Source organism: Seriola lalandi, unplaced genomic scaffold, assembly GCF_002814215.2.
Source record: "Seriola lalandi dorsalis isolate HSWRI2012SDOR001 ecotype SW California unplaced genomic scaffold, Sedor1 jcf7180002054524, whole genome shotgun sequence".
NCBI classification, from domain to species: Eukaryota; Metazoa; Chordata; class Actinopteri; order Carangiformes; family Carangidae; genus Seriola; species Seriola lalandi.
The window spans coordinates 8,262-23,065 of NW_019525077.1; the positions used below are offsets into that span (position 1 = coordinate 8,262).

Here is a 14,804-nt window from a genome sequence, read left to right on the forward strand (position 1 = left end):
TGAAGGGGCAGTGTAATTAAATACTTCATTAAAAATAAATCTCTATTAAAACATCTGTTTCCAAAGAATAAAACTACACATCCAAAACTCATCAAATGACACAAGAAGATCAAAAAGTAAAACTGCTGATGAACAAACTGTCACAGAACTGAAACAGTCAGAGCATCAGGACAGTGAATATAAACTACTATACAATGTTGTTTGACTCAAAACAAGATGCTGAGAACCAGGAATGAACAGCTCTGATTTGTAAAGTTTGTCTCCTGATGATGTGATACAGCTTCAGCAGTTTGTTGTCACATTTTCTTGGATATTAATTTTTATTTTAAGAATAAAGATCCAACAAACCTCCAAACTAAATCTATTTTTGAAAAGCTGAAAATCAAACAAACAGCAGGAGTTACCATCATGAATAAATCTGAACTAAAGAAAACAAAACTGTAACTAAATGATTTTCATACTAAAACAACAGTTTGGATTTTCATGTATTTACAGTGAGTTTCAATGACAATTGAAGATAAAAGTCACTCTATTCACTTTGATTTATAGCTGTATAAAAGTTTATCAACTGATCTGATTCAGTTGAAAACAGTTGTTGAGTTGTTCATGTTTTCAGTTTTGTACATCAACACAATTCTGGATAATTCATTTCAGAGCAAAGAAAGAAGGAGCTAAATGTTTTAGTGACCCTCAACACCAAATCACATCTGTTTTAAAGACTAAATGACAGGTGAGCAGGTGTAGAAGCAGGTTGGCTGTAAAGTGTGATGATGAGTTTAGAGTGTAATAAACCTCAAACCACCATGAGAGAAAAACTAACATCCCTGAACATCACAGAGAAATCTCAGTGTGACACAGTTTGATATCAGAAGTTTTGGCGTCACCAGCTTGATAAATAGTGAAATATGGGAAGAGTTTCTCAGTGAAAGTGTCTCTGTAAGTGTAGATGTGAGTCATGTCTTCAGGGTCGTAAAAGGACACCTCCCCCCTGTCATAGTCCAGCTGGACTCTGTCACAGTGAAGAAGAGTCTCCAGAGGATCAGTCTCACCAAAACCATTGGTGTATTTTCCATTGCAATGTTTTAAACACCACAACTTGAACAGAAGCTGTGGTTGCAGCTCAGAGACACAGGATCTCTGAAAGTCTCCGAACACACATGGCAACTCAGGAAGCTTTCAGAGAGCGACTTTCTCAGCCATTTCCTTGGTATTTTGATTATATTTCAACAGCAGGACTCACCGAGTCACTGTCTCTGAAACTGAAAATAATCCAAAGGTGTGTTTTCCAGCAGAGATCTGACACCCTGTAATGGCGTCTCAGTTCGGATTGACGATGTCAGAATCTACTTTCATTTCCTGCTGCCATGTTGTTGTGTCAACAGCAGATGGAGCTGTCTGTAAATAGAGTTTAATATTTTCCTCGATTCTCAACTTCATCATTTTGTTGTTTTTCAGAGATGTTTTGAATTTATAAACACGACAATGAAAGTAATTGTACAAAAGGGACGCAGGCCTCTGGGCGCGTGACGGTGATCAGAGGCAGATACATGCGGTGCATCGGGAGCGAGCACACGCGAGCCTGAAGATGGCAGAAAGTGCAGAGTGGAGAGAGAGTGGAGGCTGCCAGTCAGAGACTAATTGGTTTCACCGTAACTGTGTGCGTGTGTCCGTGAGACCTAACCATTCACACAAAGCTGTGCCCATGTTCTGTACTGTTGCTTGAGCTTATTAAACAGTCAAACTAAAGAAGAGTTGTCAGCATCTGTGTTTTGACAGACAAACCTGGGGCGAAGCTAGAGATCAGGATCAGCCAAACAAAATTTTATACAGTCCTTTATTACAACCCTCAGTAACAGTAGCAGTAGTAGTAAATCCCACCAAGACTCAATTATACTTTCCTTAAAGGGGACATATTATACTCCTTTTCAACAAGTTTAAATAGGTCTCAGAGGTCCCCAAAACATGTTTTTGAAGCTTCCTCCTAAAAAGCCACTCCGATCATGTATTTTAACATGCCTGTAAACCCCTCTGTTTCAGCCCTGTAGCTTTAAATGCAAATGGGTTGTGCCTTACCACGCCCCTCTCCGGAGGGGGGATGCGGCTTGGGCTTCTGGCACCATGCTCTAATGTTTACGGTGACTGGCGATATGGCTGGTGTTAGAAGCACTTTGGTTCAACCGTACCCATTTGATCCAGAATCTGATCCAGAGGGCGAGGCTCCTGAAGTTCAGACTCTACGCCTGTAGCAGGACGTTTCTGAATGGTTAGTAACCAATTTTGTGTATTTTGACATTATATTTTTAGTTTGTTGATATGTGTTGGTAGACAGTTACTAACATGTAGCTAGGTAGCTAATGCTAACCGTTACTGTCTCCCATCTCGTCATTACTGGGAGCTCTTTTGGTAAATAAGCAATATTGTGAATTGTGTAATGTAGTTATCTATCATGCTTCCTTAGATATACTTTTACAGTCTACAGCAATGTTTGTTGTGTGAGAACTGCTACAGGTGTTCAATGTTGAGACTAGTAAGAAATTTTAATAGATGCTGACGAAGTTAATCATTTTTATTTAGTTACTTTTTCTGCATGTTTTGAGCAGGGATGCTCATCATAACATCTTAACAACCTTTATGTAGTAATTTATCTTTTGTATTATAATGCACTTACACTGCTGTAATTCAGCATAACCATGTCTATCAACAACAATAATCTTTAGTCAAAGAAGAGGCTATGCAGTGTTTTCTACACTACACTGTTCACAAGCTCCACATTATATACAATAAGTGACATGTTATAAATTACCTGTTATATGCGCTTGATATTTAGCCAGGCTTACTTCTTACCCACCTTAGCTCCACTGTCTGTCAGTCTTTGAATTTCATAAGCTTTATATTTTGGTGAATGTTACCATTTTCTCTTTATTTTGGATAGGTGCTCCTGTGGAAACTGTTCAACCATGCCCACAGAAGCTGAGAGTATCTGCTGACTTGATATACCACAGGTAGCATTCTCACTAGACAAACTAATCACTAATTTTTTTGATTACATGTTACATTTATAAGATACCATGACATTCACCATTTGTAATTCACTGTAGGTTACCAGACGGCTACGGGAGATCGAGGAAGATTTACCATGTATGGTAGACCATCCTGGGTTGGAGCCAGTCTGCCTCAATGTGTACTCCCTCCAGAATGCCTGCAACATATACCACGCTGACTACGGTCCTTTACGGTTGAGAGGAATACACCGGTGCGTTTTGCTCCTTTATAAGAACATATAGTTTCAATCTAAATAAAAGATGTTAGGCAGTTTTGTTTTACTTCAGTGCACATAATTTTACAATGGTAATAACACACCACAAATGGAGTAACACACACTCAAATAAATCAGTTCAGATGCTCTTTGATTTGTAAAGTTTTTCCATCATCAGATAGTGTGCATATAATATATGAATTCAGAGGAATCATTTGTTGAGAAATGATCAAGCATTTATTTACATCAAATAAGGCCTTTTCATCAGTGATAATAAAAAACAGTAGGATTCACTGAATCCATATAAACAATTATGAGACACAACATAGATTGTATATATGTGTGCAGGACTAAATTCCCTGTCCAATTGTTTTAGTCGGTACAGGTATTTAGCCTATAGGAGCTTTGTGAGCTGGTGCTGGGGCTTCCTTGGTCGCAGAATCCGGGTCGTCATTCCAGCCTGCGTGGTCCTACGAATCCGCACGGAGTTTCCTGACGCCATAGGCCACTATACGGGTTTTAGACTGCCTAACAATTGAACCGGGACACATAGCTAGAGATGACCTCCTCCTTCTCAGGCTGCTTAAAATGTGCAGTGAGGTCCTCTGGGATGGGGATGGCCAAAACAGCTTCTGTGTATGGTCCCGGGTCAACAAAGACTTTTTCAAATATGAGGTCCACCATGTCAGCCAAATACCCTGTTTGATAAAACACAAAATTTTTGTTTACAAAAACAGACTGAAAGTCCGTTTCTAACTACCTCCTGACATTACTCACTTTATCTAATTTATTATTTTTATAAAGTTGATTTTCTTTACTGTATTTTGTTGGAACTGTTATAACATGTACGTGCAATACTTGATACAGTGTGTACAAAACATTTTTGGGTTGAAAAATATAATTATATAACACTTACGGAATGTCGGCTCAGTCTTAACTGGTTTAGCTCTGCATTCTCCCTTCATGGCCTTTGGAAAGTGGACCGTGAAGAGGGGTTCACCTTCTTTTGTCTGGGCTTGTGGTCGACCAGCATTTTCGTTGAAGTACATGGCAGCAGGGTAGAGTCTGGAGGTACAGTAAAGAGAAAATCAAAGATGTTAATATTGACAGAAACCTTAGCCTACACACTTTCACAAGTTCTAAGTAACCACAGCTTCATTTACCTGCACAGCATTCCAAGAAATGGGAAGACAACATTCTTTGGGGCAAAACGAAGGATGACGCTGTGGAAAGCCTCCACAGATGAAGTCTGGTGGTAGGGGCTCAGTTTCGCGAAATCCTTTAGAGTCCTTTTTTCCGTCAGCACCTTCTCTAGCTTGTACAAGGCAGGAGTTGCTAAAAACAAAAAAATATAAAAAATATATATATATATATAATACAGTAATAATTATTAATGATAGTTACTAAAACTTACTTAATCATTAGATGTGGTTACCTTTTTTACAATATTTCTGATCACTAACTATAATAAAAGGAGTTGTGTGATGAGGTTTTAGTCTGTTTATTAGTAACACACCTGGTGAAAGCCATTTATTCTTGTCCCTTGTGTGGCGCAGTGGATGTTGACACTGGGGGAAAATAGGATCCTGCTCCTCCTCCAGGTCCAGGTGAGTTCTTTTAGATGGTCGCTTTATAGGTGTTGATGAAAAACACACAGGATCTGCAGAGGTAGCAACAGATGCCCCAACACCAAAGTCCTTGCAGGACATAGTAGCCTGGACACCTGTAACCAATTATATTTTTTGAATAAAAGAAACTTTAGCAATGTGACACATAAACACAGAACAATATCCCGTTAAAGTGAAAGTATTTTATCAAAAGTAGATGCACTTCAGGTGGATACAGACCTGTACTTCTGATGTGAGGCTGAAGAGTCCTCAAGGATAACTGTGTGCCTACTGTTCCTGTCTCCAGTGAGTCAGTCTGGCAGGCAACATCCTTTGTTGCAGGGGGAGCGTGTCTATGTTCCCACAGCCCTAACCCTATCCCTATATTCCCACAGCCGTAACTCTAACCCTAATTTTCAAAAATGTCTGTGAAAAAAAAGTTCTAAGAAATGTGGGAACATAGGGCTGACCCTGTTGCGGGAAACTGTACAGATGCACTTGATGTGCTGGCCTGAAAAAAGGAAACAGAGGTTACACCAACATCTTCTCAAATGTGTCGTATGGCAACAGCTGCAAGCAGTGCAATAAATAGCCTACTACATGCATAAAATGCTAAAAGTGTGGATTGTAGCCTATCCCCTTATCTAGATATTCCCTGAAGGTAATGTATGTGTAAACATTATATCAAGTTAAAACAATATCATAAAGAGTGACTCCTCATACTAACTTTCACTGCACTAATAAACAAGCCCGGACACCTATGCTAATCACTACAGAGCCTATTTTTAGTCCGAATTTTACCGGCTTGACTTTACAGACAGCTAAAACGCCTTTAAAGTATAATACATTTAACAGGGTGGCTCTAATCAATGTCACACGGCGATACCAAGCAGAAGAATTGCATACAATCTGTACCCGGCTATACCTGGCTGCGCGTCGACGAGGCAAAATGTTAGCCACATTAGCTGCCATGCTAACAACACACGCAACAGGCTCTCGTGAACATACAGTAAAGCAACATAAAATGGTAAAACTTACAGCTCCCAAGTTCAAAGTTGGGTCACGGACAGTCGGTACTGATCCATGCTTTATCTTAAGACTTGTAGCAAATCCTGCATTGTACTGGCCCTCGTTGAGAAAGCAGTCCGAGGTGAAATGGTTAGCACACACATACAACACTTTCGGAGTTGGAGCGGGTACATTTCCATCAAAAATAAAATTAATCCACTGGGTCTTCAGATCCTCAGGCGTAGGGGTTAAAAAAAGACTTCTGTGTTGGTTTGTGCAGCCAACAACAAAGCAACTACTGTGTTTCGCTCGTACCTTCGACATTGTTCTACCGAAAGCTAGTGTTCGCGAGGGAAGTAACGATAGCGTCTGCAAGGCAGACTCAGTGGGCGGACAACACACCTAGCTCGGGGAGTGTCACCCATCCGGGGGGAGGTGGCATCTCCCTTCTTGACGACATCAAGGGAAAATCTCCAATTCGCCTGTCTGAGCACACATTTCCTGAAAGGTGGAGAGGATGGACTTTTCTCATGTTTGGGGGTTCGTAGACATGCCAGGGACACATACTACTGATAGAAAACCATGGAAAAGTGCATTTTGCATAATATGTCCCCTTTAAACTACTTTTATCAACTTGTTTATCCAGATCTCAACTTGTTTGTGTTGTTGTAAAACTTCCTGGATCGAACACACAAGATAAAATTAACACTTTACATTTGGACTAAAAAAGCTTTGACAGGAAGAACAAATGCAGCTCAGACAGGAGCAGATGTTTTATAGTAATATTTCACAAAAACCTTCTTCGACCAGGACGTTGCACCACATTCACTGTAAAGCTCGTCAGTCACGCGACAATAAAAACATGTAGATCTGCTGCCGACTCTGAGCCAACAGCTGCACAGACATTTAATCTACACTGTGCAACACCTTTCAAATAACAATGTAGTGTATTATCCACTTCATTTCCTTCTATTTCAACATTCTAAATTGTTGTATGTTCTTCTTCTATGTATGTTTTATTCTTAAGTTCAAGAAGGGTGTCAACTAAGGCTTTGTCAAAGGTTACCTTGAACCACTCATTGTAAGTTGAGTTTGTGTATTAGGGTGCAAAACTGGTTAAACATTGGTTTTCTGTTTAATACGGTACGAGAGACTCAGGATGTGGGGGTCTTTGCTGGTGTAAAAGGTCGAAGGCCAGAGACCAGAGGCCGTAGGTCAGATGTGGTCAACCATTTGGGTGAAGGCTTCTTCTTATAGGAAGAAGTGCACATTCCAAAGGTGGGTTGAGACAGATAAATAGAGGGGTTTGTGAGACGGTAGAGGAGAGATCTCACATTGGCAGAGATGCACCAGGATTCGGCATTTTTGACACAGTTTCTTTCTTTAAAATAAACTTCTTTTTGATTGCAAGTAAAGACGTGTCAGCGGTGATCACTTCTTCACATCAGCACCTCAAGATACCACAACAACACTGATCATTGTCAGTCAATCAACACGTAGTAGTATAGTACTATAAATTCCACTACATTTTAATATTGACTGCATTTTAACATTAACTGTACCTTAACTTTAATCATATTTTAACATTAACCGTTTTATGGTGTATTTACTTTAATTAAATTATGCCTTCTTTTAAATTATACCCATAAATACTTTCACAATCAACAGGTTCAGAGAATCGACAAGTCATTTGCACACATGGGCATTAAACAGTTAACAAGCAACACGTTACTAGGCAACCGACCCCGCGGCTAAGCTAGCGCTAGCACAAACATTCGTCACGCAGCACTGATCCAGTCTTTTAGTTCAAACGCTCGCCGTCTTACCGGCTGCCTCTCTGGTGTTTGTAGATGCATCAAGCTCTGCTCGGGCTCACCACAGGGCACAAACAGCTAACAGTCTCCTGCCGCTGTCTACGTACCCGAGCGCTTGGTTTGCTGCTGCTGCTGCTGCTGCTGCAGCTGCTGTGACGCTGTGCGCCACTTTTTATGGTCCGGGCAGCACACGGGGCGATTGTGGAATGTTTCCATCCTGCTTGCTCTCCTACGCGGAAGTGGTATTCCCATCCCCTCCTCCTCTGGGTTCCAGCATTCTCTATTGAAACTCCAGTTTGACTTGACAAAGTGATCGGGATCTATTTCTCAAGAGAGACCAGTGTGCAGAAAATAAACATATACAGTTTATACATAGACACACGCACAGATAATTCACAGACATACATTATAGACATTTACATGTTTTAACACCTGTACTCACATGGAGGGACTTGACATCGTTGGTAACTCCTGTCTGGGTTCTATCTGAGAGATATGCAACCATTTGACTGTTGACTGTTGATTACAATCAACTGAATCAAATGCTTTAGACAGGTCGATGAAAAGTGCGGCTTGTGTTGATAATGGTCCAGGGCTTCAGTGATGTTGTTAAATACACATAATGCTGCTGTTGTTGTGCTGTGACATGGTCTAAATCCTGACTGCTCGGGCTGTAATATGTGATTTGACTCTAGAAGCAGTCTCAGTTGAGATTTTACTAAGGACTCCAGGATTTTAAATAAACAGGATAATTTTGAGATTGGACCATAATTATTTAAGTTACACGGATCACCTCCTTTATGTAATGAGATTACCTGTGCAGACTTCCAGATATTCTTCCAGAATATTATAATTTAACCATGATTTCTTCTGGGGATTACTTATCCATGTTTAATTTCATTATTCAGTCCTTTTGACTCACTCAACTTTTTTTTTTAAAGAACCACATATTGAGTGAAAATGTTAATTCTCCTTAACAGTAGAACAAGTTTAGACACCACTGCTACAGCTCTGTCAATAAATTCCTCAGCTATCCTCATCTTAAATGAGTCTGACTTTAACAGATATTAGTTTAAACACACTGTTAAAACTTCAAATTAAAACACTCATAAACAACTGCAATGCTTCTGTTTGATTTTTAAGAAATACAAAGTGTGAAAGGTGAAACAACAGAGGTGTTTCCTGAGGAGACTGTTTTCCGTTAGCTTTTAAATGTGTTTCTATGATCTTGCAGTAACAGGTTCATGTTTTTCCTTTTTTTTTTTTTTTTACACTGGATTTCTGACTGTTTCTATTTTTGAGAAAACACACAAACAGATGACGACATCAGTTTTAAACAAGCCATATGACTCTTCTCCAACATGCAGAGATTGATTCCTCACGTTTTAGGGTATTTGCCTTGATCAGTGTGGTGTGAGATTATTTTAACATTCTTTATATACATTGATTAGTCAAGTGACTTCACAAAATGAAATATGTTGTGAATTGTTTGGACTGTCCATCAATGTTGAAGAGCTGATGTTGAGATTTACATACAGAACATTGTGTTCTGAAAACAAAGACTGAAAGAGTTTCAGGAAGAAATTTGTTGTTTTGAAAGTAAAAATGAGGTTTTATCCATTAATTGGTCAAGAAAAAGTAAATTGTTGAGAAAACACAGGTTATAAAATAGATCTGTATGATTTATATGTTTTGTAATTTGTACTTGAAGCTCATCATCATGAACTGGACATTGTTATTTATCAATCATTTTATTGACAGTACAAAAGTAACAAATACTTATTTTTAAGAAGCAGTGTAATCAAACACTTCATTAAAAAAAACTATTAAAAAATCATCACATGACACAAGAAGATCAAAAAGTAAAACTGCTGATGAACAAAATGTCACAGAACTGAAACAGTCAGAGCATCAGGACAGTGGATATAATCTACTATACAATTTTGTTTGACTCAAAAGAAAATGCTGAGAACCAGGATAATGAACAGCTCTGATTTGTAAAGTTTGTCTTTTGATGATGTGATACAGCTTCAGCAGTTTGTCGTCACATTTTCTTGGACATTAATCTTTATTTTAAGAATAAAGATCCAACAAACCTACAAACTAAATCTATTTTTGAAAAGCTGAAAATCGACAGCAGGAGTTACCAACATGAATAAATCTGAACTAAAGAAAACAAAACTGTAACTAAATGATTTTCATATAAAAACAACAGTTTGGATTTCCATCAAGGAGTTTCCATGACAACAACAATTGAAGATAAAATCATTTTACATGATCAATTTTAGACAGTAAAGTTTCTGTGACCATCAACAACAGATCAATTCTCTTCATGAATACAATAATTAAACAACAATTAATCAGAAATCTTAAAAACTAAAACTGATGATGATTATATTATTTAAAAAGAAGCAGGTTGGCTGTAAAGTGTGATGATGAGTTTAAAGTGTAATAAACATGTTTTCAGTTTTGTACATCAACACAATTCTGGATAATTCATTTCAGAGCACAGAAACAAGGAGCTAAATGTTTTAGTGACCCTCAACACCAAATCACATCTGTTTTGGTGTCACCAGCTGGGTAAGTACTGAAATATGGGAAAAGTTTCTCAGTGAAAGTGTCTCTGTGAGTGGAGATGGGAGTCACGTCTTCAGGGTCGTAGAAGGACACCTCCCCCCTGTCATGGTCCAGCTGGACTCTGATCCTCTGGAGACTCTTCTTCACTGTGATAGTCTCATCAACAAGATTGGTGTATTTTCCACTGCGATGTAATATACCCCAGATTCCATGTTCTGGTGAATTACATATCTCTCCCTTCCTGTCAAATGACTCATTAGCCAAACCCACAATCCAGCGAGGATGGTCTCCCACCTCCACCTCCCAGCTGTGTTTCCCTGAGCTGAAGCCCTCAGAGCCCAGAACAGTGGCATACTTAATGAATCTCTCTGGATTGTCAGGGAGCTGCTGCTCTGTGTCTCCATGTCTCACACTGGTCAGATCATCAGACAGATGGAGACAGGGGTATGCAGTGTTTGGGTCCAGAATGACAGGACTGAAGTGGACCTTCTCCTTCATCTTCTCCCAGACTCTGAAGGACAGGTTGCCCAGGTGTTTGGCCACATCTATCAGAGCTCCTGAGAGCAGCTGTGGATCTGACAGTGAGCACTGGGCTCTGGCTCTGGTCTGAGTGGGTTTATAACTGCTGAGGAACGGCACGTTGTGTTTCTGCAGGTCTTCTTCAACAGCAGAGATACTGTCTGACAGAGAGGAGATCTGCTCCTGAATCATCTTCATCTCCCTGCTGATAGTCTTCCCCTTCTGCTCCTCTTCCTCCCTCAGAGCTGCCAGTCTGGACTCCTCTTCCTCTTTCAGGAACTGGTGGAGCTTGTTGAACTCTGCTCTGATCTGCCTCTCTGTGGACAACAGCTGCTTCTTGGAGTGTTGAATCATTTCACTGTATGTTTTCTCCACTTGTTTGTATTTGCTCCTCTTGTCCTGTAGAGACTTTAAGTCAGATTTCAGCTGCTCTTTCAGGTCACTGACTGCTTGTTCTACAGGAACCACCTTGTGACTCTGACTCTCTCCCAGTTCTGTCTCAGATGATCCAGATGTCTGTCTCCCAGCAAAGGAATCAGCCAGTTCCTTCAGTGCAAAGTCAAGCTTTGGAAAATCCTTTGAAGATTTTCTTTTACAAATTGGACAGTTTTTGTTTTTAGCTTGTTCCCAGAATTTCTTCAGGCAGCTTGAACAGAAGCTGTGGTTGCAGCTCAGAGATACAGGATCTATGAAAGTCTCTGAACACACATGGCAACTCAGGAAACTTTCAAAGAGAGCAACTTTTTCAGCCATGACACCCTGTAATGGCATCTCAGCTTGGATTGACAATCTCAAAATCTACTTTCATTTTCTTTCACCTCTGTCATTGGTTAAATTCACACCAGCAGGAAATGCCGTTGAGTCACCAGCAGATGGAGCTGTAACCATGTCAACTAGAGTTTAATATTGTCCTCTTGATTCTCAACAACATAATTTTATCAGCCGTTTTTCAGTCTTTCAGTTTTGGATTCATAAATATGACAAAGAAAGTAGTTGGTCAAAGACAGAGTTGTTGAGCAGAGAAAGATAAAATACTGAAACTACTTCCAGCAGCTTGTTCATTTAGATCACATTTTCGTTTTTGTTGTTGTAACACTTCCTGCATCTTCTGAGGACAGAAACACCTGATGACAGAGGTCAGAGGTCAACGGTCAGACTGGAGCTGACAGACAGGCTACAGTAACTCAGATAACCACTCCATACTGTGGTGAGCAGAAAAGCATCCAAGAATGAACAACATGTCGTGGATGGTCTTTAACAGCAGATGCACTTTTTTTTTCAGAGATGATTTGACAAAAATACACTTGTGACTCCTAAAGTTTCCCTCTGGCCTTTCAAGAAATCTGCTGCATTGTTTTAAAGATAAAAACTACGACTTTCTCTGCAGCAAAAAAGCAGCAGCTTTTTGTTGTGCTGAGCTGCAAAGAAAGTCCTCTATCTTTAAACTTAATCTCTAATGTGTTCTCTGAATGACTACTTATAAAAAGTGATATTCAATGTGCATGTCACTATAAACTTTCACCTAATCATCAGAAATAACATCAGTCTTCACCACTGGAGGTCAGAAAGAACTCAAGTTTCAGCTGCAAAGAACTGAAAACTCCCAGCTGTGAAGTTTGACTTTAAAGTTGTAGTAAAACCTCCTAAACACATCAGTAAATATCTGAACTTCTTCCATCCATGGATGACTCGAGTTCCTTTTAGAAAAAGCAATTAGATCTAGATCTAGGTCTACCTGCCTTGACATGTAACTCCTGTTTGCATTGTATTGTTTCACTCAGCGCAGGTGCAGCTCAGCTCTTGCAGCAGAACCGTTCCTCAGTGTTACGGCGTCCTTGTTCTGTATTTGACCCCAAATGCATCTCTCACTTCATGTAACACTTAACCCGAGCTCTCCCCCGAGGAACTCTGAGTAACTGAATACACATGTGGAGCCTCTTTCACCAAGGGTTAAAGTGAGCTGAGACTGTGTGTGTTTTTCGGTGCGTTACAGCCAAGCCGGAGAGAGGCAGAGCTGTAAGAAAGAGACAGAGAGGACTGGTGATAGATGAATATTTGATCAGCTCCTCTCCGGCCCGCTGTGCTATAATATTGATGTGGTCCAGAGGCCTTGAGGCTGGCTCTCTCTGGCTCACAGCTACATTAGCACACCGGCAGCATACCTGAGCTCTCCCTGACCTCCCAATGGAGAAAACCTGTGTGGTATGAATACGACGATTTGTGCCTGTTATGTGTGCATGCAGACACAAAGCACATGTTTGGGTATTTACCAGATTACCTTTGCCTGAGGTTTTCTTGCAGTATTTAAACGTCTGATGTAAGAGAATACACCCTTTTTTCCACTCACTTTTTTTTATTTATTTATTTTTTTATATGTTGTGTGCTGTGTGCTGTTATGTGCCAGTTATACCATGGCAACAGAGAGCACATGTTTCTGATTGGCTGGCTGGCAGTTGCCTGTTAATATTGTATGACAGGTCTCGTCTACCATGGTCCTGGTCAACAGTTTAACCACCTATTTAAATAAGTGCACAAGGTGTATTAAACTGTAGGGTAACCGTGGCAACAGAACTTGTGTTTAGCGCTCAGGTCTCACTGGAGGAACGACGCCTGACCACAACTATGAACAAAATTAAAAATTAAAAAAAAAAATGGATGAAATGATGATTCAAGCACAACTTTCTCTTTTGTGATAATAATCACAATGTAAATGGGACATTGTCCACATAAAAGACAATAATACCACATATAACAGTTGATATTCATGTTTGAAAGAAAGACACAATAAGCTTTTTGCATTATCTTAGACTTTTTGACACAGCGATAGATCATGGGATGCTTTTATTCAGCAACAACCTCGGTTCCATGAATGAACGTTAATTAATCGTGAAAAAAAAAAAAGTCCAAAAAAGTACCTTTAATTTTCCTGCTTCATGCAGAATCGCACAAGGCACAGAGGGAAATGGTAATTTCAGAGCCTTTGCATGGGACCTTTAAACCTGTGGTGGGAGCTGCACATTCCTTCTGGATTTAATGAAATCAAATACACATGTCCAATCTCCCTGTGACTGCACTTACAGTCGGACTGAAGGTGAAGGAGAGAAAGGCTTGTCATTCAAGTCGGCTACATGATTTATTACCACTGGGATCCCACTGTAACTCACTTTATCTGGAGCTAACTGAAAACCTTGAACACACTGACTTCTGCCCACCTCTCCACGAACAGCGTGCGCTCACGAGTCAGTATTTCCATCAGGTTTTGCTCAGTCAAATCCAAGAACTCTAAGAACTCTTCATCTAAAAATCAGTAAAGGAATCTGTAAGTTTGAGTTTTGGCTCTTTGGTGCTTTGATACATCACAGCTGCTCTTTCTGCACTTAGAGAAGAAATAACACATCCTTTCTCTTACATATGAAAAGCAGAAATGATGCACCCTTATTCAAATCAGTATACTCAAGGTGTCTGCTAATGCGACCTTTCTTGGTCTGGTATGACCAGTAGCTTGGTGGCTAATGTAGCAAAGCTCAGTCAAAAAGACATTAGTGTGTAATTGACATTATTGAGTTCACATACTTGACGGTGTCTCTCTTCTCGAATTACTATCACATCATGGCTGCATCCACACTAAGTTTTCAAGCCCCTAAAATGGAGACACTGCTGCAGTGTTTGCAAATTCCCTTTTTTCAAGGAAGAAAATGTAGCCAGGTTACACGAAAGTAAAGGTAAATATTTCAAAATAAAGGCCATTGTGGCCATTCTATAAAAGTGCAACAATACGCAATCACAGATAAAGATTTTTCTTTATTTTTTTTTCTTTGCATTAAGAAATGAAAAAAATATTTTATCTTGAGAGTGTGGTGTATTATTTGCTTGTGTAGTGTGAATTAATGGCCTTTATAGTTTTTATTTTGAAATATTAACCTTTACTTCCGTGTTAACAGGAATTTGCAAACACCAAAATTGGACCGTTTCTTTTCATTTGATCTTGTTTTTCGTTTTTTAAAATTGTGACAACAAAAACGT

The 14,804-nt window shown here is 39.6% G+C and overlaps 2 protein-coding genes and 1 long non-coding RNA gene across 3 annotated transcripts; 1 reads left to right on the forward strand and 2 right to left on the reverse strand.

The window, feature by feature from the left end:
- On the reverse strand, window positions 1-11,534 carry LOC111660919 (nuclear factor 7, ovary-like). Its single transcript, XM_023414355.2, has 2 exons — window positions 10,356-11,534; window positions 1-981 (listed from the first exon to the last, which is right to left on the reverse strand). The coding sequence occupies exons 1-2, from the start codon at window positions 11,532-11,534 to the stop codon at window positions 832-834; spliced, it is 1,329 nt and encodes a 442-aa protein (XP_023270123.1). The 3' UTR covers window positions 1-831.
- LOC147818677 (uncharacterized) lies at window positions 2,138-3,312 on the forward strand. Its single transcript, XR_015437728.1, has 3 exons — window positions 2,138-2,263; window positions 2,933-3,002; window positions 3,099-3,312. It is a non-coding gene; the product is annotated as an uncharacterized LOC147818677 (long non-coding RNA).
- Window positions 3,471-8,383, reverse strand: LOC147818678 (uncharacterized). Its single transcript, XM_087176058.1, has 6 exons — window positions 5,902-8,383; window positions 5,104-5,374; window positions 4,773-4,979; window positions 4,420-4,591; window positions 4,173-4,321; window positions 3,471-3,954 (listed from the first exon to the last, which is right to left on the reverse strand). The coding sequence occupies exons 3-6, from the start codon at window positions 4,963-4,965 to the stop codon at window positions 3,785-3,787; spliced, it is 684 nt and encodes a 227-aa protein (XP_087032184.1). The 5' UTR covers window positions 4,966-4,979; window positions 5,104-5,374; window positions 5,902-8,383; the 3' UTR covers window positions 3,471-3,784.
- Window positions 11,535-14,804: the final 3,270 nt, after the last annotated feature.

Bases quoted from the DNA above. Each gene is read 5' to 3' on its own strand.
- LOC147818678 (XM_087176058.1), bottom strand. From the start codon at position 4,965: ATGTCCTGCAAGGACTTTGGTGTTGGGGCATCTGTTGCTACCTCTGCA. The intron at 4,592-4,772 runs GTGTGTTACTAA...TTTTGTTTTTAG, and splicing joins GAATAAATGGCTTTCACCAG to CAACTCCTGCCTTGTACAAG. The intron at 3,955-4,172 runs GTAAGTGTTATA...TTTATCAAACAG, and splicing joins TAAGACTGAGCCGACATTCC to GGTATTTGGCTGACATGGTG.
- LOC111660919 (XM_023414355.2), bottom strand. From the start codon at position 11,534: ATGGCTGAAAAAGTTGCTCTCTTTGAAAGTTTCCTGAGTTGCCATGTG. The intron at 982-10,355 runs GTGTCCTTCTAC...GACAGGGGGGAG, and splicing joins TGGACCATGACAGGGGGGAG to GTGTCCTTTTACGACCCTGA.